This window comes from Alexandromys fortis, unplaced genomic scaffold (assembly GCF_014885135.2).
Source record: "Alexandromys fortis isolate MF-2015 unplaced genomic scaffold, M_Fortis_MF-2015_v1.1 scaffold_47, whole genome shotgun sequence".
In the NCBI taxonomy this organism is placed as follows: domain Eukaryota; kingdom Metazoa; phylum Chordata; class Mammalia; order Rodentia; family Cricetidae; genus Alexandromys; species Alexandromys fortis.
In genome coordinates, this window is record NW_026067957.1 from 5,842,408 (window position 1) to 5,855,065 (window position 12,658).

Genomic DNA, 12,658 nt, shown 5'->3' on the forward strand with positions numbered 1-12,658 from the left:
TACCAGACGTCATGTTTGGAAGGAGCTGAGACCCCTCTTCCTGTGCATCCCATGCCTGACCTGCGGTGGCTCACCTCAGTCTTCACGCCAGAAGTTCACTGGGGCTTGGTGAACGCTTTTAGGGCAAAAGATGCCATTGTCTATTTGCCTCCCACGGAAGAAATCCTCTTAGTCTCTTTCTCACGCACATGTGTATGCTCGCGCGCGCACACACAATTTTAACCGCTGTAAACTCTTTGCTTTCCATTCAATCCCCTGTGCATTTAGGAAGATTTTCTTTTTCTTTTTACTCCAGTGGATTAATGGTAAAATTAACTCCCACAAGTAGAACAAGTCAGTAGCAGGAAATAAAATTAGCATACAAAAAATCAATACCTTTTATATATAGAATTACAAGTTAGAAGATACAATGGCAGAGAAAACACCTTCCTGGCAACAGTGCTTTGACTGATAGATTGGGTCACAAGGTCATCTACTGGATATGTCCCCTCCTATAATGCATCTGGTTTTAATCACATGTAAACACAATTATGCATAGCTTGGTGACAAATGCCGTTCACCTGCTGAACCACCACCACTTTTAAAACTCCCAATTGATCTGCATGTGCACACAGGGCTAAAACCCCGCTCCAACAACAACAACAACAAAAAAAACCCAAACAAACAGAATTTAAAGACAGAGTAGGAGTCATACTTCAGTGGTGGGTGGGGGTCCAGAGTCGAAGGAGGGGTATTTTGTTTGAAGGGGGGTAGTTTCTGAGCATATTAAAAATGCAAAAATGTCTATAAAAGAGGCTATTTATAGCTAGCCCGAGCAATGCACAAAACACAAGAACTGAGGGCAAGACAGGTCCACAGGTACTCGGGTTCTGAGAGGAAGTGTGGTTGAGAGGTGGGGGACGCTCTGCTAAGTCAGTCATGGGTGGGAGGGCAAGATTAGTTGCTGAGAGGCTGAGGTTAACAGGATTTAGAATGGGTGCTTTGCAAAAACCGCTAAGAGGAGGGGCACTGGCTGAGATCCTGGACAGTAGGAACTAAATGTTACCATGATGCTGGGGTGGCTTCAGCTCCTAGTTAAAAAAGCTACCCGGAAGCTAGTTCAAAATTATCTTCTGGGCTGGAGAGATGGCTCAGAGGTTAAGAGCACTGGCTGCTCCTCCAGAGGTCCTGAGTTCAATTCCCAGTAACCACATGGTGGTTCATAACCATCTGTAATAAGATATGGTTCCCTCTTCTGACTTGCAGGGATAAATGCAGACAGAACACTGTATACATAATAAAATAAAAAATAAATTTTAAAAAGTTATCTTCTTTCATTCTGCAATTATAAACATCTGAAGATTCTGCAAGGATCAGAACTACCTTTCAGAGAAAGAAAATATTTGCATTATTAAAACCTTAGAAAGCTTTTCCAATTGTTTGTTAAAAGACAAAACCTGCTATGTAGTTCAACCTAGAATCTTCCTGCCTCTGCCCTGCAATTCTGGGATCACAGGCATGAGCCACCATAAAGACACCCCTCCCCTCAAAGGCAGGGCTTCCCTGTGTAACAGACCTGGCTGTCCTGCTGGAACTCGTTCTGGTGACTAGGCAGGCCTCAAACTCAGAGATCCACCTGCCTCTGCCTCCCAAATATTGGGATTACAGGCAGTGGCCGCCACAGCCACCACCACCACCGCCACCTCCGCCCGGTGCAACAGGTGGTTTTAATTAACCTTTAAGCTAGGAAAGGGGACACATGCAGAGTCTAGGGAACCAGTGCTAGGCAGTTTTCAGAACACCTTCCCGAATACAGTGAACTCCTTCATTACACATCTCTCTGGAAGGGAGAATTTGGGTTTGTGGGCTCTGGAGTAAGTCAGGACCCATCTTAATTACTATGAATAAAATCGTCAAGTACAATGTCCATTTTTCCCGAAAGCTTCAAATGAGCTTATCATACTCTGAAGTGCTGCCGCTGTAACGCAAACAGCGCAAATCAGTGGGGCATTACTGTCAGGTTTCCAGCCTTCACACCCTATTAGCTGGGTGTAAAGCAGACGTGAGAATGTGGGTGGACTGATGTACTGAGATTACCAACCTCAGCAGATGCTTATGATATGCCTGCTGAAGTATTGGTTCTTTTAATTTTTTCTGAATTATATATTAAAATGTACATCACTATGCTAGAAAAATGTGTAAGGCTTTTCCTTAAACTGACTTCTGAACACATAAAACTCACAGGTGGCTGTATATAAGTACCATCTTATACTGATAACTGAAAAGTGACGGTCACTCTTGTTACACTTGGACACCTGTGTCAAGTCACTTCCATCCTCTACTCATGGTCTCTATCACCCTTTCCCAGGCGTTTGTGAGGGAAACCCATGGGAACAAAGCCATTTTTTGAGAGTTTAGGCAAGGAATCACACACAAATCTGTCTTTGCCAAGGAGCCCATTTAACTGGCAACACCTGTGCAGCCAAGGCTTCAGGCTGCATCTGGATCCCCTGCAGGGTTTGTTAGGCTTTGCTGGACCTCATTCCCAGGCACTGACTCAGTAGGTCAGACGCTGCTCCCCATGTAAGCATCTTCAACATGGTCCTCACTGCCCGGCTAAGGACCAGTCTGGGGCTCTGCTCAGAGCACCCCTTTCCTTCCCTCTATCTAGGATGGCGCCCCTTTGTATCTCCAGTGTCAGCTTCATCTTTAGACCACAGTGGAAAACTTTAGTTCCTGCTAATTTACCAAGAGATTTCCCCACACCCACAAGTATATTATCCTGCCTAAATTTACACTGCTAGGCCCCTTTTATAAAAACCTTACACTCTACACTCTTCAGCACTATTGTTCTTTTTCTTCCACATTGCCATTTCCAGGCATGGCCTTCCTCTTCTTCAGAGTCTAACACAGGAGCGAATACCAAGCCGTCTGTGTTTAGCACCTGCAGTCCCGCTCCCTGGCTTTGCTTCTCTAAAGAAGGGGTAGAATCACATCCTGACTATTGCTAGAAGCTGTAACTCTGCTAACTGCAGCAAAGGGAAATAAGGACATGGTGACGAGCAAAACTGGCTTGAGCAAAGGAAGAGGCTGACAAGAGTGAAATGCTTCCACTTTCCCCCAACAAGATAGCAGTCGTGTCTGCTAGAGCCAGCCGCTCCGCGCTCAGTTCAAACAAAGTTCCTAAGACACTGAAGACAGCTGCTGCTAAGGTGTATCCACAGATTCTGCCCAGGAAGGGGAGAAATAAAGCACATTGCTCAGAACCACAGCAATCATGCCAAAACAGAGCAAGACCTTAAATGAGCATGCATCCCCATACTTCTTTACCCAGAGCTGAAGAACCAGCTATGATCATGGTGGCCTGGCAGTTCCTTCTAGTACCTATAACTCTTAGTTCTCAGTGGCTTTGTGTTAATTCAGGGTAACACAGAACTTCCTAGACAATGGAAGGAAATTTTGGAGAGATTGATAGAAAGGTAGATATAGATAAATGATAGATAGATAGATGAATGATAGAGATGATAGATAGATACATAGGTAGGTAGATATAGATGGACAGATATGCTCAGTGACTCTCAACCTCGAATGCAAACCTTAATAAATCTTTTTAGGACAGATAGTTAAATTACTCGTTATACACACTGAACTTTACTTAAAAAAAAAATCTCATTCGAAGGACCAAAGTTTGAGACACTTTATTTACTTTGGGTCATCTGCTTTGAGAACTGGTCTTGTTTAAGAGCCAACGCCATCTAAAGTCTCTCACTGCAACTGATCTCTAGAGAACTCAAGGCTTAAACACATGCCACTCAGGAAAACTATATTCTGTCCCTGTAAATGTAGCGCCCGAAAACAGCAATGACTTCCTCTTCCCAGCAGTTCTGACCAAAGAGCTGTGCAGAGGTCTGGATACAAATGAAGCTCCTCCTTTAACTGCTGCATCTTAAAATTAATCTCAAATCCCCTCAAATTCCTCCACAAAGCTAACAACTTGTGAATGGACGTCATGCAAGTAGATAACACGTTTGTCTGTGTTAGAAAAAACACAACAGTGAAATTCAGAAACATCTGTGTAGTCTGTAAGGATTTAACACAACTCAGAACCATGGCTCTTGGCTTCATTAGCTTCTCATATCCAGTGCATCCTTAAGGTCTGTCTGGTGATCTTCAATACTGACAACAAAACCGCACCTCTCCTTGAAAAGCAGATCTTAATTTATGGCATTATCCACCGTGTCATAAAAATGTTTAAATGTAAGGTTTAAAATACAGCTGATACTAGTTAGCCTCTGAAGCTGGTTGACAGAGAAATAGCAGAATAAATGGCTTCCCTAAGCATGTGTACTTTAAAATGAGCGTAATTTACAACCCTGTATTAAAAAGTATTTGTGCACTTAATATTCTATTTTCTCAGGTAAATGACTTTATTCCCATTCGTTACAGGTAGATACTATAATCTTGGCTGATCCCTGTCAAAATTATTCAGAAATGTATAGAAATTCATGACCAAGAAAAATGAAACAATCATGAAAAAACATTATTGACATGGGTCTCAGACTGACCAGGGATACCAATGAGAAACACAGATTATATAACCCAGGGCAGAATAACATCTAAGTCTATAGCTTGTTTGGGCTTACTCATGTGCCGGAATACAATATGCAAGTCTGCCTTTACCTCTGAAAATTGGCATGGCTTCAGAGAGATATTTAAAGTGTAAATAAATATGTATATATAAACTACTTTAAATCCCAGGTAGGAGAGGACGACCTGGCAATGGACCATAAAGGAGAGCTACGGGAATATCTTTGCACCTAACCGTGGCGGTCTCAAAAGCCATCATCAGAACCGATGTCTGCATGAAGTTTAGGAACTGGTTTAAGTGTCACCAGTAGATCTCTCCCTTGGCCCAAGCCAGGATGTCAGAACCGTGTTCCACAGGCCACTGCAGGAACTAAGTCTAGGTGAGTACGCACAACACAGCCCACTTTCATCACTGAGCCACCAAACAGTGCCACATTCCCTACCTTCTGTGGATGTAGCTGTGACACCCCATAGGACAGTCACTCCTTCGAAGAATCAGGGTGATTCTGGGGGACTGGAGGCTTCGGTGTTACCCTCCATTATATGATCTCTATCTGCATTTCCCTTCATCACTCTCTTATGGCCAGCTGGTACGTTCTCAGCCTTCCACAGAATCTATAAAACCAGCTTCAGAGTCCCCTTTCCATACAGACTCACACTCTGACCGCCTGTCCACCTCGCATTAATTACACTGTGTGGGAGGGACAATTACACTTTGGGAAAACGAGGTACCTGTCTAAGGGAGAGGTGTTCAGTTCCATGTGACCAAAGCAGTGAGGGTTTAACATCAGCTCCTGTGTATTTCAGAGTAGAAGCACTCGGTTGATACAAAGTAAGAGCACCCTGTCAAGCAGGCCCCTGAATGACAGGTGCTCTTGAGAATACTTTTGGGAAATGTGGCTTTTCCCCAGCAGCTCCAGGCAGTCACATATTCCTCACTTTGACAAAGTAGCATTGACTTGAGGCACAACCGTATATACAGCTCTACATGCAGCTGAGCAGTCATAAACACGCCACACAGAGGCATGTCCCAAAGACATTTTCCTTCTCAGACAACAGCGCATTATTCTACAGAATAACTAACAGTGAAGTCCCACTCAGAATATAATTAAGCCAGGATCAGAATGCTAGAGCAAACACCAGCCACTGACTATTCTGCTGTGCACCTAAACCTCCATCTGCATTTTAGTACACCAACCTCTGAGCTTAGATGTGCCCTCTGCCAGCAGAACACAGACCATGAAGATGAGGTCAAGGACAACACAGCCGCCAGTGATCCCTCAGTTCATATGCAAGCCCAGTGGAAGAAGTTCCCAACCCCTCATGCTGGTGTCTCTTCTGGGGCCCCAAACTGAGAACCTGGTTGGTGTATCTTACTGGCACAGAGTAAATAAAGGCTTGATGGCAAGCCGTACTGCACAGACACATCCCATGGAGGAATGTGTTTGGAATTGGCTGTGAATTTGGGACTTCACTGGTGATAGTAAAAGCTCTATGCAGAAGGGATGCCAGCGCTGTTACTAGAACAAAGACACAGCTGCCCAGGAGCATCAGCTCTAGGAAAGCAGCGAAGGTGAGCAGCGGGCTAACAACAGAGTAAGGGATACAATAGAAGATGCCCCGCCCCCTCAAGGAAAACTGCTGCCCCGCTGCTTTACAGAAAAAGATTCCCCAAATAAGATCTTCTAAAAGAAAGAGCCACCGCTGCATGTGAAGAGGAGTGGGTCCTGGTGGTGCAAGGACCAGGAGTGCCAATTAGGACACCAAGGTTGTATAATACGAAGTTTCAACATCCATCAGCCACTGGGCTCTAGATGCATCCAGAACTCTTTTCATGTGGCATTTTGAAAAACATGGCTGGAGCTGAGGCAGTAGCTTTCTCTGCTGCAGAGGTCCCGTCTAACCACTCAGAGTGGGGAGGCTTCTGGGCTGGGGTGGCTAGCTCCAACACATCTGGGTGCACTGTGTTTCACAAAAGAAGAAGGAAAGAGAGACGAGTTAGTGTAAGAAATTAGGGTAAGAGGGACATAGAAATACATTTCTTAATCTTTATATTTCATGCCCTATTCACCTAAGTGGCTTCATAAGGTTTACTAATTTCTTCATTTAAAAAAAAGTGGAATTTACAAAATCATTTCTCCAGAAATAAATTCAGTAGAACAGATACAGGAAAACACTAGACCACTTTACTCATGGAGCACACATGTGCCAGGCACCGTGCTGTTGAACATCACATACTCAGGACTCCCTACCTCACTTCTCCCCACCCCTTATGTATGTGTAGTTTTAAAAATAATGTCTTACAATGTAGCCCAAGCTGGCTTCAAACTCATGGTCTTCTTGCCTTGCCCCCTGAGCACTGGGATTATATGCATGTGCTATTACACCTGTACAATACCAAATTTCTTAACAACTGTTAGAAGTAGGCACTGTCATCCCCATTTTATGGATCAGGAAACTAAACTAGAGAGATCAAAAATAGCAATTCAAGCTCCAATACTGGGCTACATTTGCTCCTCCACATGATGATGTTGGAAGTAAACACAATAAGGGGAACAAAAGGGAATGAGCAGCATGGGCGTGGTGTTCTGATCGAGACGTCTGCACTGGGTAGCTGTGCTCTGGACCCTGTCTACCCAACGCCAATAGCAACCCACTTCCCCTTTCCAACTGCCCTGAGTGGATCAGGACAAACCACCATTCACTCTGCCAGGGGTAAAAATATACTTAGATAGAGTAAAATACAGTAGATTCTAGACTTTTCTTTTACATCCACTAGGTCTACCCAATAATATAGCCTTGGTACTTTTCTAATAGTGATTGGGTCACAAAAACAAATACAACAAAAGCCACATCACAAGAATAGGAAGGACTTACCCTATTTTATCTTATATCCTCAAATAAACTCAAATGTCAACTTTGTACTGGAAGTTAACATTAGAAATGCTTGAACAACATGACCCTACCTCAGCTTATATATACATTTCTTAAAAATAGTAGCTTTCAAATGTTTTGGCATCTCAACCACAGCAGCACAACACGTATCTGCACACACTTGCACAGCGGTAGTCAGTTGTTCAAGTTTAACTGAAAGGACTTCACAGAACCATCCCTATCCTTACTACATAATCAGAAACCTCAATGACAGTCTATCCTTGGAAAGCTGTTGGCTGCTGTTGTTTTCTATGATGGCCATTGTTCAGCATGGAGCTCAGAGGTGATGTGGAAATCTCTCATCATCTCCAGTGGAAGCTGTGGAAGCTCTGTGCACTGTCAGCACTAACTCCTCACCCCTTCTCCTCCCAGCTTCGGTAACCACCTCTCTACCTTCTCTTGTCATTAATTTACTATTCAGGTTGCTCATTAAAGTGGAATCATCCACTATTTGTCTTTCTGTGGCTGTCTGGCTCACTCACTGTGCCTTTATCCGAGACTGCAAGGTTCTGAGTGCCAAAGGCTCAAGCTGAGTGACACTCCATGTGTGCAAGAACCATATTTTGTTGCTCACTGGCCATTGACATCTGGGTTGTTCTACTGTGACCAATGTTGTTGCGCACACCAATATAGGAAAACCTCTGCTTTAGGGGCTGGAGAAATGGCTCAGCAGTTAAGGGTACTTGCTGTTTTTATAGAGAACTTGGGTTATTCCTGCCCCCCCTCCCCCAGAGTTATCCAAGACCTTCTGGCTCCTGTGGGCACTGCATGCACATGGTGCATAGACATACATGAAAGTGAAACAGCTATGCACATAAAATGATAATAATTTAATTTTTTTTTAATTTTAGGTGATATAATGCAGTGCAGGGCTGGGAGATCTCATGGCCTTTTTATGATGGCTGTCTTGAGAAACTGCCATAGATGTACATTTTACATCTTACCAGAAAAGTTCAGGGATTCCAGTCATGTCTATGCCAAGGTCCAGTATTGTCTGGTCTCTGAGACCACCATTAAATGAGTGTGAAGTAACCCAGAAGAATGCCTGCACCATCTTCTCCCAGAACGCAGTGCTTTTGACAATGGTATAAAATAAAACACAATCCAGTACAATCAAGATCACTGAGCTGTGGCACAGGCCTCCTCATACAAGGGGAAATCATGTGTGACAGTCAAACAAAGAGGATTTTTTTTCCCCCGAGACAGGGTTTCTCTGTAGTTTTGGAGCCTGTCCTGGAACTAGTTCTTGTAGACTAGGCTGGCCTCAAACTCACAGCGATCAGCCTGCCTCTGCTTCCCAAGTGCTAGGACTAAAGGCGTGCGCCACCACCACCGGCCAAACAAAGAGATTTTGCACAACACAACCTCAGAAACAGAACTGGGTGAATCTTATAAAATATAAACTCTTTTGTGCAAGGTTCAGAAGCATTTAAAAAAGCAGACAGTGTATCCTTTAGAGATACGTCTGTTAAAACTACTTCAAAGACAGAAGTGATGATCAAAACAAAATAAGACAAAAATGAACAAAAACTGTTCCCACTGGAGAGAGTCCCCATTGAAGAAAGATGTCCCCACTCCTTCAGTGGGAACAGTTTTCGTGCTAGCTGCATTGTTTTCTTTTACACCTTATGTATCAATATTCTTTTATAGCAATTAGATATTTTCCAAGGGGTTAGAAAAATATGGAGAATACTGCCACGACTTTAAGATAATTTTATTTAGATACATTGGAGCTAGACGCCCCATGGTCAGTTCTCTCACATTCTGATCTGTTAGTTTTGACTAACTGGAAAAAGAGCTTCACTGGTAATGGCGGAGAGCCACACTTATCTGTGGGTAGAGGAAAAGTATTAAGAATGCACTGGTTTAACAGAGTGACAACAGTAGGTTCCTTCTAGGTTCTATGACCTCACCAGTTGTGTAGTTATCTAGGCTGAGAACACCAGGCATGAATTTCTTCCTATTGACCAGGCCTTAAGACCAGTCAGACAGCTGTTGGTTATTCCCAAGATATGAGCACCATTACTGCACTGTTGTGATATCTTGTAATGGTTACTATGTACAACACGACTCCTACATCTAAGACTTAGAGACTAATGAGAAGGTGGAAGACCACAAGAGGTAGAAGACCAGGACATCTGCTGTGAGATTACAACTTCTATATAAGAGAAGGACACCCATAAAATATCAGCAATATGGCTGCCTAAATAAGACCTGAACAATGACAACACCAACTGTCACACCAACATGGATGGAAACCAAAGGCCCCATCCCTAGATGAAGAACTACAAAATTAATGACTGCTGAGAGACGGATAATTAGTCTCCCCCAGGGATGAGACCCTTAAGTGATTATCCAATAGCAAGTGATCAGTCCTAAAAACTTGTACGTATGAGCAACTCTAAATGGACTCAATTGGTTATAATATTTATATGTATTTTATACATGTCACAATAATAACTAAGGAAACAACAATATATAAAAGTAAGTGCTCAGGGGTAAAGAGGGGCAATGGTGGGAGGGAGAGAAGTAAATGATGGCGACTGAAGATGAACAAAGCGTATTATCTACAGACATGAGGTGTCATAGTGACAACCATTAGTTTCATAAATGCTAATAAAAATAAAAAAAGAAGTGAGTCTGCTCTAGTGTTAGGTGAATTTTTAGATGTTGGGAGATAGCAGTGAACAAACAGATTAAAATTCCCACCCATCTGAACACATGGCTGGCTTAGTGCTCAGAGACCATCTGTGATACAGCTTCTGAATGACGGTTGTAATCCTGGGGAATGCGAAGTTGGAAAAAGGCTTTAGGAATAGCCCAAACTATCCAGGCTCTGAATGGAATCTTCAGTGGCCCCAGATCCCCTATTCTAAACACCAGGGTTTACCTTCAGGAGGAGGAGTCTGAATGTCAAAGGCTCTGATGAAGAAAAATCACGTCAAGCACACTGGTTCAATACAAGCCTGAGTGCCTTTTTTTTTTTTTTTTTTTTTTTTTTTGAGACAGAGTTTCTCTATAGCTTTGGAGCCTGTCCTGGAACTAGATCTTATAGATCAGGCTGGCCTTGAACTCACAGAGATCCGCCTGTCTGCCAGGATCCTGAGTGCTGGGATTAAAGGTGTGCGCCATCACCACCTGGACTGCCTTACATTTCTTATAGCCACTTATTCTCAAGTTTTGAAGAAAACAGTCACATACCCGCCAAAAAAAGAAATACATTCTTTAAGAGCCTAATACAGCTAGCTAGGTCACTTCAGCATGTGGTAGAGGCTTTCTGGAAAATTCCTGTCCTGGGATACCAGTCTTAGAAAAAGGTCTACACACTTACTCACTGGGATCCAGGGAGCAATACTGTCGCTAAACCTCTGCATGCTATAAAGCCAGGGAGGGAAGGGACATGGAGACATAAACAAGAAAATAACAGTGCTATAGTTCAAGAAGGCACTACTTAAGGGCTGGAAGGGTCCTTTCCCCAGCCCTTTGTGCTAATAAAGCAAACAAACAAATAAACCAAGGAAGACGTGTGTATCTCTTCCTTTCTTCACCCCCTAGCCTTGCTAAGATCTTTAAATTCAGTCAATTTCAACTCAAAACTTTCTACGGGTGGGGGAAGGGCAGAGATTTGTAGCTGCATGCTTAAGAAAGAAGCTGAATTCATCACAGTGACAGGGGAGAGTGTTGGCAGAGATCTGAGCTATTTATTCTTTTAGGAAAATCCTATAAAGAATGACACAAGGAAGCCTCTATCTGCAGTCTTGTTCATCACACTGGTGAAGAGCTGATAACAGATGTATGCAGTTGTGTGATTTAGTGCCAGGAGCTGGCCCCTGATGTGTATTAATACAGCGGCAAAGCGGGACGCACCTCTCTTCATCACTCATTTCTATAAAAGAGGTGGAATCGGAGATGGCCCGATGGTAGGCAGAGCAAGCCCATTTGTTCTCCTGACTGATGGCACAGGCTCAGGCTGTGTCCTTCACCTCCATGGGGCACTCGGGTTGTGAGCAGAAAAAAAGAAAGTGCTCAGCGAAGCAGGGCTTAGTCAACAAGTGAGAGCCGAGGAGTGGGCTCCTGTGGAAACAGCTAATGTCTTCTTCAATACACTACATACATTTCCTGCTCTGAATGTGAAATCAGCTCTTCCCAACGGTTCTAATCTCATCAAGCATTAAGCAGGGCTGGGGTTGTAGCTTAGCAGTTAGAGCGTTTGCCAACAGACACAAGGGCCTAGGTTTGATCCCCAAAACCGGGGGTGGGGGTGGGGTGGAATAAGAGGAAAAAATAGGACCAAAGAGGGAAAAATAAAATAAAAGCTAAGAGAAAAGATTTCATTTTAATTCTTTAAATAGTACAGACTAGTTGAAGAGCCTAGTTTCAGGGTCTGGAATAATCAATCCTACTGTGCATACAAAGGACATCTGGAAGTTTAAAGGGCCAATCTAGAGCATCAGGGAAACATCTGCCCTGACCCTGGAACTAACCCTTGACTTCAGAAGGTTATACCTCAGTCTGCTCATTTGTCAACGGAATAGTAAGAACTGCATCCATCCTGGACAGCTGAGGCAGAGGTGCATACAAAGTGCCTAGCTCAGAGCCTCTGCAGGTGGAAACCACTATAAAAATTCACACAATCATTAGGTCTGTGATTAAGATTGTTCAGATGAGCCACCGATTAGCAGTCACTCCAAATAGAAGCTCAAAGAGGTCTATTTCAGGGTATTTGAACAATGGCACGGGGAAGGAAGGGGGTTGGGCCCACACTGTCTGGTCTCTGCCTTCACTCAGCTAACTGACCTGAAATGTGTAATACGTAGCACAGGGTAAGTTAGTTCTAATCAAGCTGTTTAGGTCCAGAAGTGCTTTGGGTTTAGATTGGTTCATTTCACAAATACCTGAAAGGTCACACACATGCTATTTTACTGTGCTTGCTTCTGACCGCAACTCACCCCACACAGTCAGGTAGAGAATCTACTCACACGTGCATGTCAGTACTCCAAAGTTTCATACGTTGAATTGCTTAAGATTTTGGATTTTAAATTAGGGATGTTCAATCTATAGTTTACCTAAGAAAAGTAATTTATAATAGGTTTGATACGTAATACCTTTGATAACACGTGATATATATACCTTAAGTGTACAGAACTTTTACATATAT

At 43.3% G+C, this 12,658-nt stretch overlaps 1 protein-coding gene across 7 annotated transcripts in view; it reads right to left on the reverse strand.

The window, feature by feature from the left end:
- Positions 1-364: 364 nt before the first annotated feature.
- The window catches only part of Gpatch2l (G-patch domain containing 2 like), a 55,287-nt gene continuing 42,993 nt past the window's right edge, over positions 365-12,658 (reverse strand). For 5 of the 7 annotated variants that reach the window (XM_050152423.1, XM_050152425.1, XM_050152426.1 and 2 more), the window contains one exon: positions 365-6,528. In XM_050152423.1, the coding sequence (XP_050008380.1) occupies positions 6,377-6,528 (152 nt within the window). In that variant the 3' untranslated portion in view covers positions 365-6,376. The remainder of the gene's footprint in view (positions 6,529-12,658) is intronic. The other 2 variants (XR_007593621.1, XR_007593625.1) reach the window with 2 other exon arrangements.